This window comes from Engystomops pustulosus, chromosome 7 (assembly GCF_040894005.1).
Source record: "Engystomops pustulosus chromosome 7, aEngPut4.maternal, whole genome shotgun sequence".
NCBI classification, from domain to species: Eukaryota; Metazoa; Chordata; class Amphibia; order Anura; family Leptodactylidae; genus Engystomops; species Engystomops pustulosus.
Window position 1 is genome coordinate 122,904,461 of NC_092417.1, and position 16,733 is coordinate 122,921,193.

General features: G+C 45.4%; 1 protein-coding gene across 1 annotated transcript in view; it reads left to right on the top strand.

Moving 5' to 3' along the window:
- Positions 1 to 437: 437 nt before the first annotated feature.
- The window catches only part of CFDP1 (craniofacial development protein 1), a 51,706-nt gene continuing 35,410 nt past the window's right edge, over positions 438 to 16,733 (top strand). The window contains exons 1-4 of the mRNA XM_072117724.1: positions 438 to 610; positions 11,669 to 11,828; positions 13,973 to 14,195; positions 14,738 to 14,868. Of these exons, the coding sequence (XP_071973825.1) occupies positions 550 to 610; positions 11,669 to 11,828; positions 13,973 to 14,195; positions 14,738 to 14,868 (575 nt within the window). The 5' untranslated portion in view covers positions 438 to 549. The remainder of the gene's footprint in view (positions 611 to 11,668; positions 11,829 to 13,972; positions 14,196 to 14,737; positions 14,869 to 16,733) is intronic.

Here is a 16,733-nt window from a genome sequence, read left to right on the forward strand (position 1 = left end):
TTAGTTTGTCCCTATAAGGTAATCTGCATTTCTGTTGCAAAATTGTGGTTTTTGACCGTCATGAACCATAACCATTAGGAGTTAGCAGCGACTGACCCACTTTGTCAGACCCTTGGCTCTCATACTAACGCATCTATATCCCCTAACAGTGGGTTGGGCTTGGACGGGGGGGGATAACAATGCTGGGGCTATCTTTACTGGAAATCCCATTTGATGGCAGCGTTATTAGCAACAGATTTTGAGGCATTCTGCTTATATGCTTCCCATGAACCGCTGCTCTTCATTTTCAATAGTCGGCTGAAAGGCGAGCATCTTCATCTTCAGCGCAGGATAGATCTACATATGACTGTCACTATGTAACGCATACAGCTTGTGCATCCTCCGCTCATGCGCCGTAGAAAGCCGCTGAATGGACCTCTTGTTTTGAGGCGGTTCACTGCGCATGCTCTGTATACCCGGCTGTGGTTTTAGTCATGCGCTGTGTTACCGGGAGGTTAGTGCGGTTTAGTACGGTGACCCGGTCTGTGGGGCCGAGAGTAATTTAAGGTTATGTCTGACTGCGACTCCGAGGACTATTCCTCTTCTGAGGATGAGGATTACGTTCCCTCCGGTAGGTGCATATTGCTGTGTACATACATGGTGCTGAGGTTCAGGTTCTTCTATGATATACTTCTTTCGGCTCCAGTGATAATACATGATTATGAGCAGAGAGGCAGCGCCTGGTGGATGGTTGTGCCTAAGTTCAATTCAGTGTTACTGCCTCGGGTGCTAAATGTGGAAAGTGATTTAAATAATCTGAAAAATCTAAAGGCATGATACAAATACTATGTTATAAATTATTGGGCAGCATTGTGCCAGATTGTCTAGGTGACAGGCTCCCATCCATACCAGGGCAAGGCTGGGTCCACTATTAAAGTGGCACAATTCTGTGGGCGGGGCCAAAACAAGTAGGCGTGGCCATGTGATGTGGGTTGAATTACTAAACTCCACACAAACTGTCTTAACCCTTTCAGGACCTGGCCCTTTTTTGTTTTTTCATTTTAATTTTTTACTCCCCATGATCAAAAATCCATAACTTTTTTATATTTCCATGTACAGAGCTGTGTGACAGCTTATTTTCTGCGTAACAAATTGCACTTCATAGTGATGGTATTTAATATTCCATGCCGTGTAGTAGGAAGCCGCCATTGATCTTCCCCGGCAGGCGCCTAGTATGATGCGCCGCTGCTGGGAAAAGCATGGCGGCGCCCAGCAGAAGAAAGAAGACGGCGCGGAACACTGAAGACAAGCCGCGCGGACATCGGGGCCAACGGAGGGTGAGTATATAAGTTTATTTTATGTATATAAGTTTCTTTTTGAGGCTGCCGGCAGCCATCGCTGTGAAAACACCCACGATCGGTGCTAGCACCGATCGCGGGTGTTACCGGTAAGCCTTTGCTGCAATATGCAGCAAAGACTTACCGGCTATGGAGAGGGCTCAGCGCGTGAGCCCTCCCCATGCACCCGTGGCCGACCCGTGACGTGCTATTACGTCACGGGTCGTGAACGGGTTAATCAACATGTACACCGCAGAGAAAGACTCATACTGCCTCCCTTATACAGGAATAATGCTTATTTCTTAAAAGAACACACCTTAACTCCTTCACGCTCTGCGACGGATATATCTGCCGCAGAGCTATAAAGGGTGTATGAAGACCTATTGCAATCATCCGCAGTCGGTGGGTGTTAACCTCTTCTTTGCCGCCGGCAAAGTCGCAGGTGGCACTTAAAACGTGGCGGCCCATGGGTGCCACCGTGTTACCTCTGATATGGGGGGGGGGCGGCGATCTGTTGCCATTACAGCCTCGGGTCTTCGTCAGACCCGAGGCTGAATGGTTTTAGAAGATTCGTTACATGGGCCAGTGACTCATTGTAATGAATCACATGCAAAGACTCCATTTACTGCAATACAGTGCAGCGTGTACGTGCAGCCAGCCAGGCAGCCCGCCCCTGTGTACGTGCAGCCAGCCAGGCAGCCCGCCCCTGTGTACGTGCAGCCAGCCAGGCAGCCCGCCCCTGTGTACGTGCAGCCAGCCAGGCAGCCCGCCCCTGTGTACGTGCAGCCAGCCAGGCAGCCCGCCCCTGTGTACGTGCAGCCAGCCAGGCAGCCCGCCCCTGTGTACGTGCAGCCAGCCAGGCAGCCCGCCCCTGTGTACGTGCAGCCAGCCAGGCAGCCCGCCCCTGTGTACGTGCAGCCAGCCAGGCAGCGCGCCCCTGTGTACGTGCAGCCAGCCAGGCAGCGCGCCCCTGTGTACGTGCAGCCAGCCAGGCAGCGCGCCCCTGTGTACGTGCAGCCAGCCAGGCAGCGCGCCCCTGTGTACGTGCAGCCAGCCAGGCAGCGCGCCCCTGTGTACGTGCAGCCAGCCAGGCAGCGCGCCCCTGTGTACGTGCAGCCAGCCAGGCAGCGCGCCCCTGTGTACGTGCAGCCAGCCAGGCAGCGCGCCCCTGTGTACGTGCAGCCAGCCAGGCAGCGCGCCCCTGTGTACGTGCAGCCAGCCAGGCAGCGCGCCCCTGTGTACGTGCAGCCAGCCAGGCAGCGCGCCCCTGTGTACGTGCAGCCAGCCAGGCAGCGCGCCCCTGTGTACGTGCAGCCAGCCAGGCAGCGCGCCCCTGTGTACGTGCAGCCAGCCAGGCAGCGCGCCCCTGTGTACGTGCAGCCAGCCAGGCAGCGCGCCCCTGTGTACGTGCAGCCAGCCAGGCAGCGCGCCCCTGTGTACGTGCAGCCAGCCAGGCAGCGCGCCCCTGTGTACGTGCAGCCAGCCAGGCAGCGCGCCCCTGTGTACGTGCAGCCAGCCAGCCAGGCAGCGCACCCCTGTGTACGTGCATCCAGCCAGGCAGCGCGCCCCTGTGTACGTGCAGCCAGCCAGGCAGCCCGCCCCAACAGCTCTACCGGGATTTTCCAAGGTGGGTCATATGGCCACTCCGCCCCTGTTCACTAGCGTGCAGTTTCTGCTCATATTCGATAAGCATACACATTCACAAGTGCTGTCATACAGTTGTGTTTTTTTTTTTTTGCACTCGTGGTTAGTGTGCAAGGACATTTATCATCAACACACTGGGGCTCATTTTCTAATAAAACATTGACGTTTTATATCAATTCTAGGGAAAGGGTGGTGATTTGAACTTTTAGTTTTTTTTACTTTTTTTATTATTTTTTAAAACTTTTATTTTAATATTTTATTAGACTCTCTAGGGCAGTGATGGCTAACCTATGGCACTGGTGCCAGAGGTGGCACTCGGAGCCCTTTCTGTGGGCACTCAGGCCATCACCAGAGATGACTCCAGGTATCTTCCTGCAGTCCCAGACAGTCCAGGACTTGCTGTGCAAAGGGGTATTTTAAAGTGACAGCTCTACCTGGGACTATTTTCTGCTTTATTGGTGTCCTCAGGGTGCTGGTATTAATGAAAACTGTGACAGAGAAGGGAGTATAAATCACAAATTAAATTTCTGTGTTGGCACTTTGCGATAAATAAGCGGGTCTTTGTTGTAGTTTGGGCACTCTGTCTCTAAAAGGTTTGCCATCACTGCTCTAGGGTCTGCAGTATATGGCATTTTTGCACAGTAAACATTACAATGAGCCTGCAGAAACGAGACAGCCTCGGGTCTGACGGATCCAGGATGGTGGCGCCCATGTGCTGCCAATTTTAAATGCCACTGGCAGCAATATGCAACAAACCCCATCTGAGTATGAAGAGGTCTCAGTCCGTGAGAGATCTTCATACAACCCCCACACCTCTGCGCCATACACATACGGCACAGAGATTGACGGGGTTAGAGACTGAGCCGGCACAAATTGCCAACTGTTTTCAGTGGATGTACCCGGTGGATTATAGGAGGAAATGGTTGGGTCCAGCTGGTTCCTTGAGTCACAACAGCAAAATAAATGCATTATGCATCCTCTCATTTTTGTAGGAGGTTGTGGGGCTTTCAACTTTAGGTGCAATTTTTCGCATTTTCATAAAAAACTAAAAATCATGCTATTGATTTCAAGTCACTTTGAGAGGCCTAAATAAAAGTAAAACCCCATAAATTACCCCTTTATAAAAACTACACCCCTCAACATATGTAAAACAACTTTTATGAAGTTTGTTAACCATTTAATTGTTTTACAGGGGTTAAAACAAAATAGAGTGCAATTCTGAAATATCAATTTTTTTGCCTAAAGGAATGTGTTTCAAAAAAATGTACACATTCTCAGTGGATAAAATACCAAAACTCTCCACAAAGATACCCAATTTGTCCTGAGTGTTCCAAAAATATGTGGTGGTAACCTGCTGTATGAGCACACACCATGGCATTAAAGGGAAGTTACACCATTTAGAGCAGATTTGCTTTGTCACTTTTTAATGGCTATATCTTTTTTATATTTTTGGCAATTTGGACATACAGGCAGTCCCCGGGTTCCATACAATATAGGGTCCGGAGGTTTGTTCTTAAGTTGAATTTGTATGTAATCAAAACTGTATATTTTATAATTGAAGTTCTAGCCACATTTTTTTCTTTTGCCCCATTTACAATTGGAGTTCCAAATTTTTGCTGTAATGGGACCAAGGATTATCAATAGAGCTTCATTACAGACACCTTACAGCTGATCATTGCAGTCTGGGACTATAGTAAAGCATCCAGAGAGCTTCACCAGAGGTCACAGTGGGCAGAGAGGTCCGTCTGTAACTATGGGTTGTCTGTAAGTCGGGTGTCCTTAAGTAGGGGACCGCCTGTATAAGAATTATATCATATAATTCTTATAATATAATTATAATTATATATATTATAATATAATTATATAATAATATTCTTTTTGTATTTTTTTTGGGGGGGGCCGTACACGGTACCATAAAAATAACATCATTTCCCCTTCACCACGACGGCACCAACCAGAGAGAGGGATCCGCCCCCAGGGACAGGAAACCTGAGCATAAAAACATGCTCCTCCTATTCTGCCTCAGTGGTTTCCTGTCCCTGGAAGGGACCTGAGCGTGGGCTGAGGGAACCTCTGGTTGGTTCCGTCGGGTGCCCGCAGTTCTGACTTACCGGGGGGGCGCGTCGTGTCTCTCTGGAGAAGGCTGGCTCCACGTGGTCCTTCTCCTCCTGTGTTGCACCTCGCTGTGGTGGCTGATGCGCGCGACCGGAAGTGCTTGCTCTTCACTTCCGGGTCGCATCGGCGCTGCCTGGAACGGAGTGGGCAGCGTGAAGACAGGAGGAAAAGAAGAGAAAACCCACCGGTGAGATATCCACCGGGGTATTTGTGGAGCTGGCTGGGCTCGTTCTGTGCATATGTGTATATGCAATAGAAGAACGAGCCGGCAAAGCTGGAACCGGAAGGGGGCGTGGCCTGGCGGGATTCTCTTCACATTTAAGCGCCATGCAGGAGTAAGCATTTGGTGCTTTGCAGCTCAGGCCAGGAGAATGGCGGATAAGCGTGAGCTCCCTGAACCCCTGAAGAACCCAGCTCCGGTAATGAAGGTGTGGTGAGTTACCAGATGGGGCATTTTTACTTACACACACTAATGTTCTGATTCTTAATGGTTTTAGGGAGAAGAAACTCCCAAGAAAGCCACTAGGAAAACACACCACAGGGAATGTAGGATGTGCAGTAGGAAGTTGCCGTCTGGTTATGAAAAAAATACGTGTGCTTCCTGTATTGGAAAGATTATCTCAGAGGAATCCTCCTCATGGCTGGAGACCCTTCGTTCGGTAATTAGAGAAGAGGTCCAATTGACAGTAAAAGAAACGATTAATCCGGCACCTATATTACCGGATAAAAATTTTCCGGGTCCTTCCACTGTAACAGCCCCGGAAGACCCTTCAAACTCTGAAGAAGAGGGTATTATTCAGGATGAAACAACCTCTTCGCTCTCTGAGGAGGAATTGACGGGGCGTCCTTTATTCCTAACGGAGGACACTGATCAATTGTTAAAAATGATTAGAGCCACTATGGACATTGAGGAAAAGAGAGAGCCAAAGTCAGTCCAGGACATTATGTTTGAAAGTTTAGCGGAAAAGAAAAAACGCACTTTTCCCATTCATAACACTATTTCCACATTAATTTCAAAGGAGTGGGAAAACCCTGACAAGAAATCCTTTATTTCCAGAGCAATTAAAAGGAAATACCCTTTTGATTTGGATAATACTTCATCCTGGGGCCCTCCACCTAAAGTGGATGCTTCGATCATAAAAATGGGCCGTGGGGCTTTCCTACCCTTTGAAGATATTAGTTCCCTAAAGGATCCTTTAGATAGGAAAGCGGATGGATACCTTAAAAAAACTTGGGAATCTTCGACAAATGCGTTCAAACCAGCTGTGGCAGCCGCTTGCACGGCCCGAGCAGTATTGATGTGGTTAGGCCAATTGGGGAATGATATACAAAATAAAGTCCCTAGAGAAAGTCTGCAGTCCTCTATTGCAAATATACAGAAAGGAGCGGCTCTTTTAGCAGACGCCTCGGTTGATAGTCTGAGACTATCAGCAAGATCTGCGGCACTATCAAACTCTGCAAGAAGAGCCCTCTGGCTAAAAGACTGGTCGGGTGATTTGGCCTCTAGGAGCAGACTGTGTAATATACCCTGTAATGGAGATTTTTTATTCGGTCCCGTCCTGGATAATTTGCTAGAAAAAGCGGGGGATAAGAGGAAAGGATTCCCTTCCCCTTATGTTCCTTATAAATCAAGATCCTTTCGGTCCTTTCGTAGGGCAAGGTTTGAAAGGAGAGAGAAAGACTCCAGACCAAATTCCTCCAGACCACAGAGGAATAGAGGGTTCTTATTTAACCAGTCTAGGAATCAGCCCAAACCGGCCCGTTCCCATCCACAATGACATAAGGCCCCAGGTAGGAGGAAGACTTTCCTTTTTCCTCCCGGCCTGGAAAACAATATCAGACAGCAATTGGATCCTAAGTACCATCTCACAAGGCATAACCTGGGACTTTACAACGTTCCCTCCTCAGAGATTCAGAATTACAAAAGTCCCGTCCGGAAAAGGTGGACTAGCAATGATGTCAGAAATTGCTACTCTTCTTTCCAAAAAGGTACTGTGTCAGGTACCGTCGGGGGAAAAGGGTCAAGGTTTTTATTCAACTCTTTTCTGGGTGAAAAAACCCAACGGGTCATTAAGAGCTATAATAAACTTAAAAGGTTTAAATTCACATCTTCAGATCCCAAGTTTCAAAATGGAAACTTTAAAGTCTGCGGTAAATCTGCTATTCCCAGGATGTTTCATGGCGTCAATAGACCTGGCAGACGCTTATTACCATATTCCAATTCATCCGGAATACCAGAAGTACCTAAGACTTGCGGTTCAAGTAGGTCAAAGGATCTTGCATTTCCAATTCAGAGCACTTCCCTTTGGCATAGCCATCGCACCAAGGGTTTTTACAAAGGTTATTTCAGAAATGGCAACCTTTATAAGAAAAGAGCCAGGTCTGTTCATCCCGTACTTAGACGATTTCCTACTAGTGGGCGCCTCAGAACATGCAGTAAGGAACCAGGTAGACAGGGTATGCAAAATCCTAGATTTCTTGGGTTGGGTCAGAAACCTAGAAAAGTCTTGTACAACCCCGTCAACACAAAAAAGTTTCCTGGGGGTGCTGCTGGATTCCCAGTGTCAAAAAACTTTCCTTCCTCTAGAAAAGCAAGAGAAAATTACAAAAGGAGTAACCGACCTAATCTCCACTCCCGAAATCTCCATCAGAGGGGCCATGTCTCTTCTGGGTTGTTTAGTGGCAAGCATTCAGGCGGTCCCCTGGGCTCAGTATCATACAAGGGAACTCCAAAATTTTCTCCTCATCACATGGGACAAGCGTCCAACATCCCTAGACAAGAAAATAAGAATTCCCGACATAGTACTAAAATCTCTAGACTGGTGGTTAGTTCCCCAAAACTTAACACAAGGTCTCCCATGGGTGTTAGACTGGGAAGGAATAATTACTACAGATGCCAGCCCCTGGGGATGGGGGGCTCAAGTAGTAGATCAGTCTTTTCAAGGCAACTGGGAACCACAAGAAGACAGCCTATCTTCCAATGCAAAAGAGTTATTGGCAGTACTAAAAGGGCTAAAAGCAGCACTTCCACTCTTACGGGAACAGAGGGTGTTAGTAAGGTCAGACAACACCACTACTGTGGCCTACATAAACAAACAGGGAGGCACAAGAGGGTTACACCTAATGCAAATTACTTCCCAGATCTTTCAGTTGGCAGAAGTCCACTTCAAATCCCTAAGTGCAGTACATATAAGGGGTACAGAAAATGTCCAGGCAGACTTTCTGAGCCGAAATTTCATCTCCCAGGGAGATTGGGCTCTGAACGAAAAAATTTTCCACATGATAACAAAATTGTGGGGGTATCCAGAAGTGGACCTCTTCGCCAACAAAGGGAATCGAAAAGTAAAAAACTTCTTTTCCCTGAATCGCAGAGACCATCCCCTGGCCATAGATGCATTCTCCCAAAATTGGGGACACTACCATCTACTCTATGCCTTCCCTCCCATGGTGTTAATACCAAGAACGGTGGGGAAGATAAAACGGGACAAAGCAAGAGTGATTCTCATTGCCCCGTTTTGGCCACGCCGTGCTTGGTTTTCAAGTCTCAGGGATATGTCAATCGCAGACCCGTGGATACTGCCCGACAGGAAAGACTTGTTATTCCAGGGTCCTATCTGTCATCCTCAAGTGAAAGGGCTTCATTTAACGGCATGGCTCTTGAAAGGTTAATCTTACAAAAGAGGGGACTTTCTTCTCGGGTAATATCCACTCTGCAGAATAGCAGGAAGCCTATCACCTACAAAATTTATTTTAGAACATGGAAGGCTTTCTTTTCATTTGTAGGAAATCATGACATACACATAGATCACCCAGACTTTAAGCTTATTCTAGGCTTCTTACAGTTGGGGCTTGAAAAAGGGTTAAAACCAGCAACTTTGAAGGTTCAGGTGTCAGCCCTAGCAGCTCTTTATGACCAGGATATAGCTAGTCATCCCTGGATATCTAGATTTATTAAGGCCTCAGTGAAACTTCGTCCTTCTATTAGATCTAGACTCCCCCCTTGGGACCTGTCTTTGGTCCTGAAATCATTATCTGGTCCCCCATTTGAGCCTTTAGAAAGTATCCCAATTAAGCTTCTTACATTAAAATCAGTATTTTTAACAGCCATCACCTCGGCAAAGAGGGTAGGTGAAGTAGCAGCATTGTCATGTAGACCCCCCTACTTTTCTGTCCTACATGATAGGATTATTCTAAGACCCGACCCTGAGTTTCTGCCAAAAGTGGTCTCTAATTTTCATAGGTCCCAAGAGGTAATACTTCCATCATTTTGCACAAATCCTAGGTCAGAAGGTGAAAAATCTTTTCATAACCTTGATGTTAGACGCAGTATTCTCAAATACTTAGAGGTTTCAAAATCCTGGAGAAAATCAGATAGTTTATTTGTTCTCTTTTCAGGAAGAAACAAGGGCTCCAAGGCTTCATCTGCAACCATCGCCAGATGGATTAGAGTCACTATACAATTGGCTTACGAACTGGCTGAGAAATCTGCCCCAGAGAATATTCACGCCCATTCTGTCCGGGCACTAGCCACCTCTTGGGCAGAATTCAGACATGCCTCCTTGGACCAAATTTGTCAGGCTGCATGTTGGACTACCCCCCACACCTTCTTCAAACATTATCGGGTGAATGTGGCGGGGTCATCTGAACTTTCTTTTGGGAGGAAGGTTCTCTCCTCTGTTATCCCTCCCTAATACTTTTTCTCTGAAAATCTCTCTGGTTGGTGCCGTCGTGGTGAAGGGGAAAACAGTAGTTACTTACCGGTAATGATGTTTCCTCGAACCACGACGGCACCTGGTATATTCCCACCCAGGGTGTTCTTTCCTAAAATCTATGTTATATAGGATAATTCACGGGTGTTGCATACAAAAAAAAAAAAAAAAAAAAAAAAAAAACAGAAATATATATTATATATATATAAATTACGCATACATGGAAAACGATATATAGATTATATGTTTCTGATGTACTAATGATATGGCTCTTCCAAGTCTCTGTAAACACTGAGGCAGAATAGGAGGAGCATGTTTTTATGCTCAGGTTTCCTGTCCCTGGGGGCGGATCCCTCTCTCTGGTTGGTGCCGTCGTGGTTCGAGGAAACATCATTACCGGTAAGTAACTACTGTTTTTTATTCTATAGATTATGATTACGGTGATACCTAATTTATATAATTTTTTTTTTTCTTTAATTATTATATAATTTTACTAAAGAAAAAGTAATATAGAGAAAATCTTATTCATTTTCGTATCTCCATAACTTTATTATTTTTTTGGTTGAAAGAGCTGGTTTAGGTTTTTTTTTATGTGTTGAGTTGTCCTTTTCAGTGGTACCATTTTGTCGCACATAACTTTTTTTTATTACTTTTCGGAACATTTTTGTAAAGGGATTTTATGAAAAATGTACATGTTTGGCGTGTTTCGTTTTTATGGCGTTCCCCTAGTGGGTCAAATAATGTTACTGATTTATTGTACAGATTCTTATGGACAATTGTTTGGCGATACCAAATATGTGTTTTTTGGTTTGTTTGAACAAGCAATGTTCTGATCGCTCTTAAGTTAGGTTCAAGCTCTTCTTCACCTAACACCGTATAATACAGATGTATTACACTGTGTCATGTAACACACTGAGCATGCTGAGGGACCCGGCTAGCGGAGGGCAGATCAATAGCGGAGGGGTTTATATCACTACACATGCCCGCGATCAGAGGAATCTCCGATCATAGGTGCATATAGCTGCAATATACAGCTGACACTAGCAGCTTCTGGTAGCGGCTCAGTTCGGCAGCTGGTGCCAGAGGATATAGTAGTACATCACGATGCAGAAAGTCCTTGCCGCCCGTGACGTACTTACTCTGTCGGTAAGGGGTTAAAGAGGGTTGGGACAAGCAGGAGTACACGACATGTGACCTTTATTGGAATCTCTCCTACTCCTCCCCCTGACTCGTCCCTCATTATATTTATAATAAATTTGCTATGTACAAGCTGGCTCTGGGTAGGGAGCCGATAGCTCAGTATAGCCCGCCCTATAGCCCGGATCCTAATGATCCAGCTCACTGAGAAGAGACAAACTTCCGATCGCTACAGCCTCCACTTAGTGGAAACATCACTCAGCAGGAGGAAGGATGCCAGTGACTTCATTTTCCATAAAAGAGGAAACTTTTTTCTTGAATGGTAGTAATACTTCTTTTACCATAAACTAGATGTAAATGGTGTTAAAAGAGGAATGATCACAGGCAGTAGCTTGTGTGCTACTGCAGTGAATATACTGCAAGTAGCGGCCAATCAGAAGGAGAGAGGAGAATAGTACGAACCGGATTTATTACCATCAGGCTATTTTTGAAGAGTAAATCTGCCTGTACAAGTGTAATAGACACATGTACAAGCGTTATCGCGATCTCTGCCCACTGTATAAGCATATAGTCCGATACATCAGTGTCATGTGGATTCCCAATGTGTCCTTACAATGTACTGTATAGCAAAAACTTGGTTTCAACCCAGCCTAAAACTTCACAACCTAATTTAATAGTGTAGTTGTATGCAAATAACAACATCAATTATAACAATTTAATAATGTGAATAACTGTTTTGTGTCTTAGGAGGAGAATACAGTGAAGACGATGTGAATGAGTTGGTGAAAGAAGATGATGATGATGATGACGTTGATGAGCAAGAGGGTGGAGAGAAAAAATCATCCCATCTTCCCAAATTATCCCAAAATAAAGATAAAAAGAAGAATAAGAATTCTCTTTCAGCTAGGTAAGCAGATATTAATGCTGAAAGTGGTAACCGATTCCACACAGTCTCACAAGACCTGCTAGCGTTTGTAAGTGTGGTCCAAAGTGTTTGCAGCTCTGTAGTTTCGTGGTCATCCCTTATGTGTGTAATGTAAACATCTTAGTTTACTCCAGGAAATTACATCAGAATTGTGTCGCATAGGCATAATTTTTTTTCTGTATAACTCTACTTTCATGAAGCCACGCCATTTTCGTTGAACTACTCGTAAAAGTGTTTAAAAACTGTCTAAAACCCTTTTTGAACCCTGTGTTTTAATGCAGTAGCATTAGATTGATGTCTATGCAGAAAAAAATCTTCAACTGTGAACTTGCCTTTCCAATGTGAATTTCCCCTTCATCACGACGGCACCACCAGAGAGATAGGGATCCGTTTTATGTACAGGAAACCTGAGCATAAAAAGAGGCTCCTCCTACTCCACCTCAGTTTGGTTTCCTGTCCTTGGAAGGAGACCTGAGCACGCCGTGATGAAGGTGTCCCTGCGGTGTCTCACTTACCCTTCTCCATGAAAGGAGTGTGGGACGCCGTCAGTTCTATCCTCCCGTGTGGGGATGAGGATTGTGGCGCTTCCTTCCTCTGTGTGTGCAGGACCGCGGCTGGAACTTTGCTTGTAGGAACCGGCGGCTGCCGACAACGGGGGTGAGTGGAAAGCGCGCTCACTTCGGTTTCACTTCCGGTTTCGGCTACGAGCGCCCGAAGCGGGCCGCATATCTTCTAAAGCGGTGAGGTTCACCCTTTCTTTATTATTTAAAGGAAAAGTGTTTTTTTTCTGTATTTGGTCACTTTTTTTTCTGTGTTCATCTCGCCGCTTGCAGTCTGACCGGAAGTAAGGTCAGGGGCCACGCCCACTTGGCGGGAGTTTTAAAGGACACCTGTCATCAGGTCTGTGTCACTTGTCCTGTCACTACTACCTGTTGGAGCAGCTCACAAGGATCCCATCCCAGCCTTTATCTAGTTATTTCATACATTATTCATTGTAAAATAATATATTTTTTATCATGTAAATGAGGCTGGTCACATGGTCAGAGGCAGTGATGTCACCCCTGTTACCCCTCCCCCCTCCTCCCCCTGCTCATGTCTGTGTGTAATGTATAGTAAAGCATTGCTAGTGTGTGCTGTATCTGCTGATCTGCATCCTCCTAATATACAGGTGAGAGACACAGACATCAGCTACACATGAATCTGACATATTCTGCTGTAACATGGCTGCCTGGAGCTGTTGTATCTCTCCTATACACACACACAGGCTGCAGGGGGTGTGGCCGCCAGCACCAGGAAGCACATCATTATACAGCCTCACATCATTATACAGGCTGTCAGTCATGCACTGGGGGTGTGGCTGTGCCTCCCACTCATGAATAAGGTGGACAGCTTGAATATGCTAATGCTTCATTGGACATTTCACAGGTCATTTGCATACAGCTTTAGGACCTCATTGCTTAGGTTTACAGGCATGTAGAGGGACAATGAAGGCATAGAGGCAATGCTCTCTAATGGCAGTTTATGAAAATATATTTAGTTTAGGGGGGTTATTTTGCATGACGGGTTCTCTTTAAAAATGGAAGAGGGGGTCTGCTGAGTGCTGGTTACAAGTCAGATGTGCAGCATGGCAGACAAGCGAGATCTTACAGAGACATCCAGGACTCCAGCCCCGGTAACTATACTGCATGGCGGTGAGTGTTTTCATCCACAGCAAATAAGTGAAATGTTAATTATTCCTGCAGAAGCTGCTGTGGATATTATCCTTTGCAACTCATAGGTTGAGTTTCAGCCACAGCAATGTTTAAATCACAAAGAAGTCGACTGTGGCTTAAAGGAGATCAACCATCAGTTTACTGATGGTAGATGCGTGTTCCCCAGGACTTCTTTTATCCTAACTTTATATGGTGCTTTACAAACGTTATGCAAATTACCCTGTGGTATAGAATGGAAAGTTGATTTTAGAAGGAAGGACTCCATGGATAACAAATATCATAGTGCCTGGATCTATGAGTATCTATGTCCCTGGTTTATCATCTTGATGGTAGATTTCCTTCAATGGTCCTTGGAATTGAACAAGTATATAATGTTTTTAAATGATATGAGAATAAAGCTTCCTCTTATTATAGGAAAAGGAAGAAAGCTGTGCTGTCCTTAGACGAAGGCCAAGTGGATAAGGATCATGACAACACAGAGGAGGACAGCAACTTAGGGAGTTTGGATGAGTTGAAGAAAAAAAAAATTGAAGAGGCAAAAAGGAAAAGAGAGGACGATCTATGGTCAAGTTTTCTTTCTGATGTAGGAAAACCTCCAAAATGCGAGCCTACTGTTTCTGTATCACAAAATAACCAGGTATTACTGAATTCAGAATTTTTCTTGCATTAAGATAAATAAATACATATGGGTTACAGCAGGATTAGCGGTCCAAAATTGCAAACTAATATACAGTGAATATTTACTTTTGAAGTAGTGGATATACACTGTATATACTCGAATATAAGCCGAGGCCCCTAATTTTACCACAAAAAACTGGGAAAATCTGTTGACTTGAATATAAGCTGAGGGTGCAAAATGCATTGGTCACAGCCAGCCCCCCCGTAGTATGCAGCCAGTCAGAACCCCCCCCCCCCCGTAGTATGCAGCCAGCCAGCCCCCCCGTAGTATGCAGCCAGTCAGCCCCCCCCCCCCGTAGTATGCAGCCAGCCAGCCCCCCCCCGTAGCATGCAGCCTGCCTGCCCCCCCCCCCCCGTAGCATGCAGCCTGCCTGCCCCCCCCCCCCCCCAAATTGGCAGTTGCAAAGGGGTTAACTGATCAGGGACATGCATTTTTACTTTGGTTCCATTGTTTTGGTGCCCGAATTTTTTTTTTTAACGTTGTGTTATGTCTCCTATCAGAAAGTGAACGAAAAAAACAAATGTCCCAACAAAGACTCCAGCGAGCCTTCAAAGGAGGATTCTGAGAGGAAAGATGACTCCAAAAAAGTAACCATTACTAAAGTGTTTGACTTTGCTGGGGAAGAAATCAGGTAAGAGTTTCTAGAGTTTACTTGACTGCAATTAAAGAGATTCTTTAAGGCCGCAATAAGTTGTACACCACCTATATTTTAATCAATAACATTGCTGACATAAATATATCATATGTTTACTTTAGCTTTGGGTTTTCTGACACTCCATTGCTCCAGGAGTATTATATTTCATTGTTTCCATACTAGCTACTTTAGTCTAAAGGGAGTGAACCTACTGTTATACTCCTGGAGAATGAACAAGATTTATCTTAAAAGGGTTGTGCCACCATAGCACATGGCTGTAATTAAGCCCAATACATTGTACTTTCAGCATTTAGGGTGAAGACACACGTGGCGTTTTTGGGCCGTTTTTACTAAGTGCGTTTTCAGATCGTACAAAACACATCAGTTTTTTGAAAATGCATGCGTTTTTGTCAGTTTTAATTGCGCAAATTTGGAAAAACGGCCCAAAAATGTCTTCACCCTTACACTTATTACAAAATATGCAGCTTTACTGAGAACTCCTTTTTGTAATGGATGCTGGCTCCCCCTGCTGGTTGCTGTGTCTGTTCTGAGTCACAGCTGATCAAAGATTCAGCCAGCTGCTGCATATTCCTTGGTGGATTCACAGCTCCTCTCAACACTGAGAGATCAGCTGACGCGCTGCAGCCAATAGGAAGTGAGATAGGAGGAGGGGCAGAGAGCTCAGACATCTACAGGAGTGAAGGATGTGATTTGCACTGCTTATTTCCAGCCTCCACTTCACCAGGGCTTACAGCATCTGCTGCACAGAGGACAGAGCTCCTCTAACATGGATCATAGCAATGTGGCAGCCCTTTCCTCCCTCCACTATTAGTCAGGTCACACAGGAGGCTGCAGAGATAACACAAGCAACAGGCTGAGCTCTCACATCTATCTATTTTCTATCTAGCAATCTTTTCACAATACATAGGTACACGCCTAAAAACTGGCATACAAGCTATGATTTAGTCACACAGTCACAATATGCAATTAAAGGGCCCGAAGTAACATACAAAAGTGCCAAAGTTTATTGGTAAAAATGATAAAAACCACTAAAAAGGTCCATGTTAATGCACCTAATTTCAGGGAAAGAGTAGTACAAAGCTGTGTACCCTCACTCCTGACAAGTGTCAAATATAATCCTGGACCTTCCGAATAAATGGTATGACAAAAAAATGAAATCAGAAACATCTGACTCGATGGTAAAATAATTGCATACCAGTAGAGCAAAAGAATGTATTCTCGCAGCATCATGGCCGGTCAGGCTGACAGTAAAGTGTTATGTGATAAATGCGGGGAGGCAAACCACACACATAAGTTCCACTTACTCCTGAGGAAGTCACTTTGGAGTGACGATACACGCGGGTTTTGCCTGTCCTGCACCTATCTAGACCTCTGACATGCATGTCAGCCTGACCAACCATGATGTTGTGAGAAGACATTGGGGCACATTTACTAAGAACAGTGCAGTCTGTACTAAGTGCAGTTTGCCTGTCTATAGTGCAGGGTGCGCCAGATTCAGGATTTCTGGCATCAGTTCTTCATGAATCTGTCGCCCCCTGCATTGCCCCAACAGAGTGCACCTTTAACATAGGGCTTGTGACACACTTCTGTCAGATTTTGCATGTAAAATGATGTAAAATCATGTGACACATAATTGACGTGGAAACTTCTTATATACATGTACAAGCAGTTTACACTAAAAAGAATGTGCAAAGTCCGACACAAAACGGGTGCACAGCCCTTAGTAAATGTGCCCCTTTGTGGCTAGTGTCAGCTACCAGGCAGCTACTTGCCTAAACCCATAGTTTAATCATCAGCTGCTGGATGTTCTACAAGGGCAAGATATCACTGCAGCCAATCAC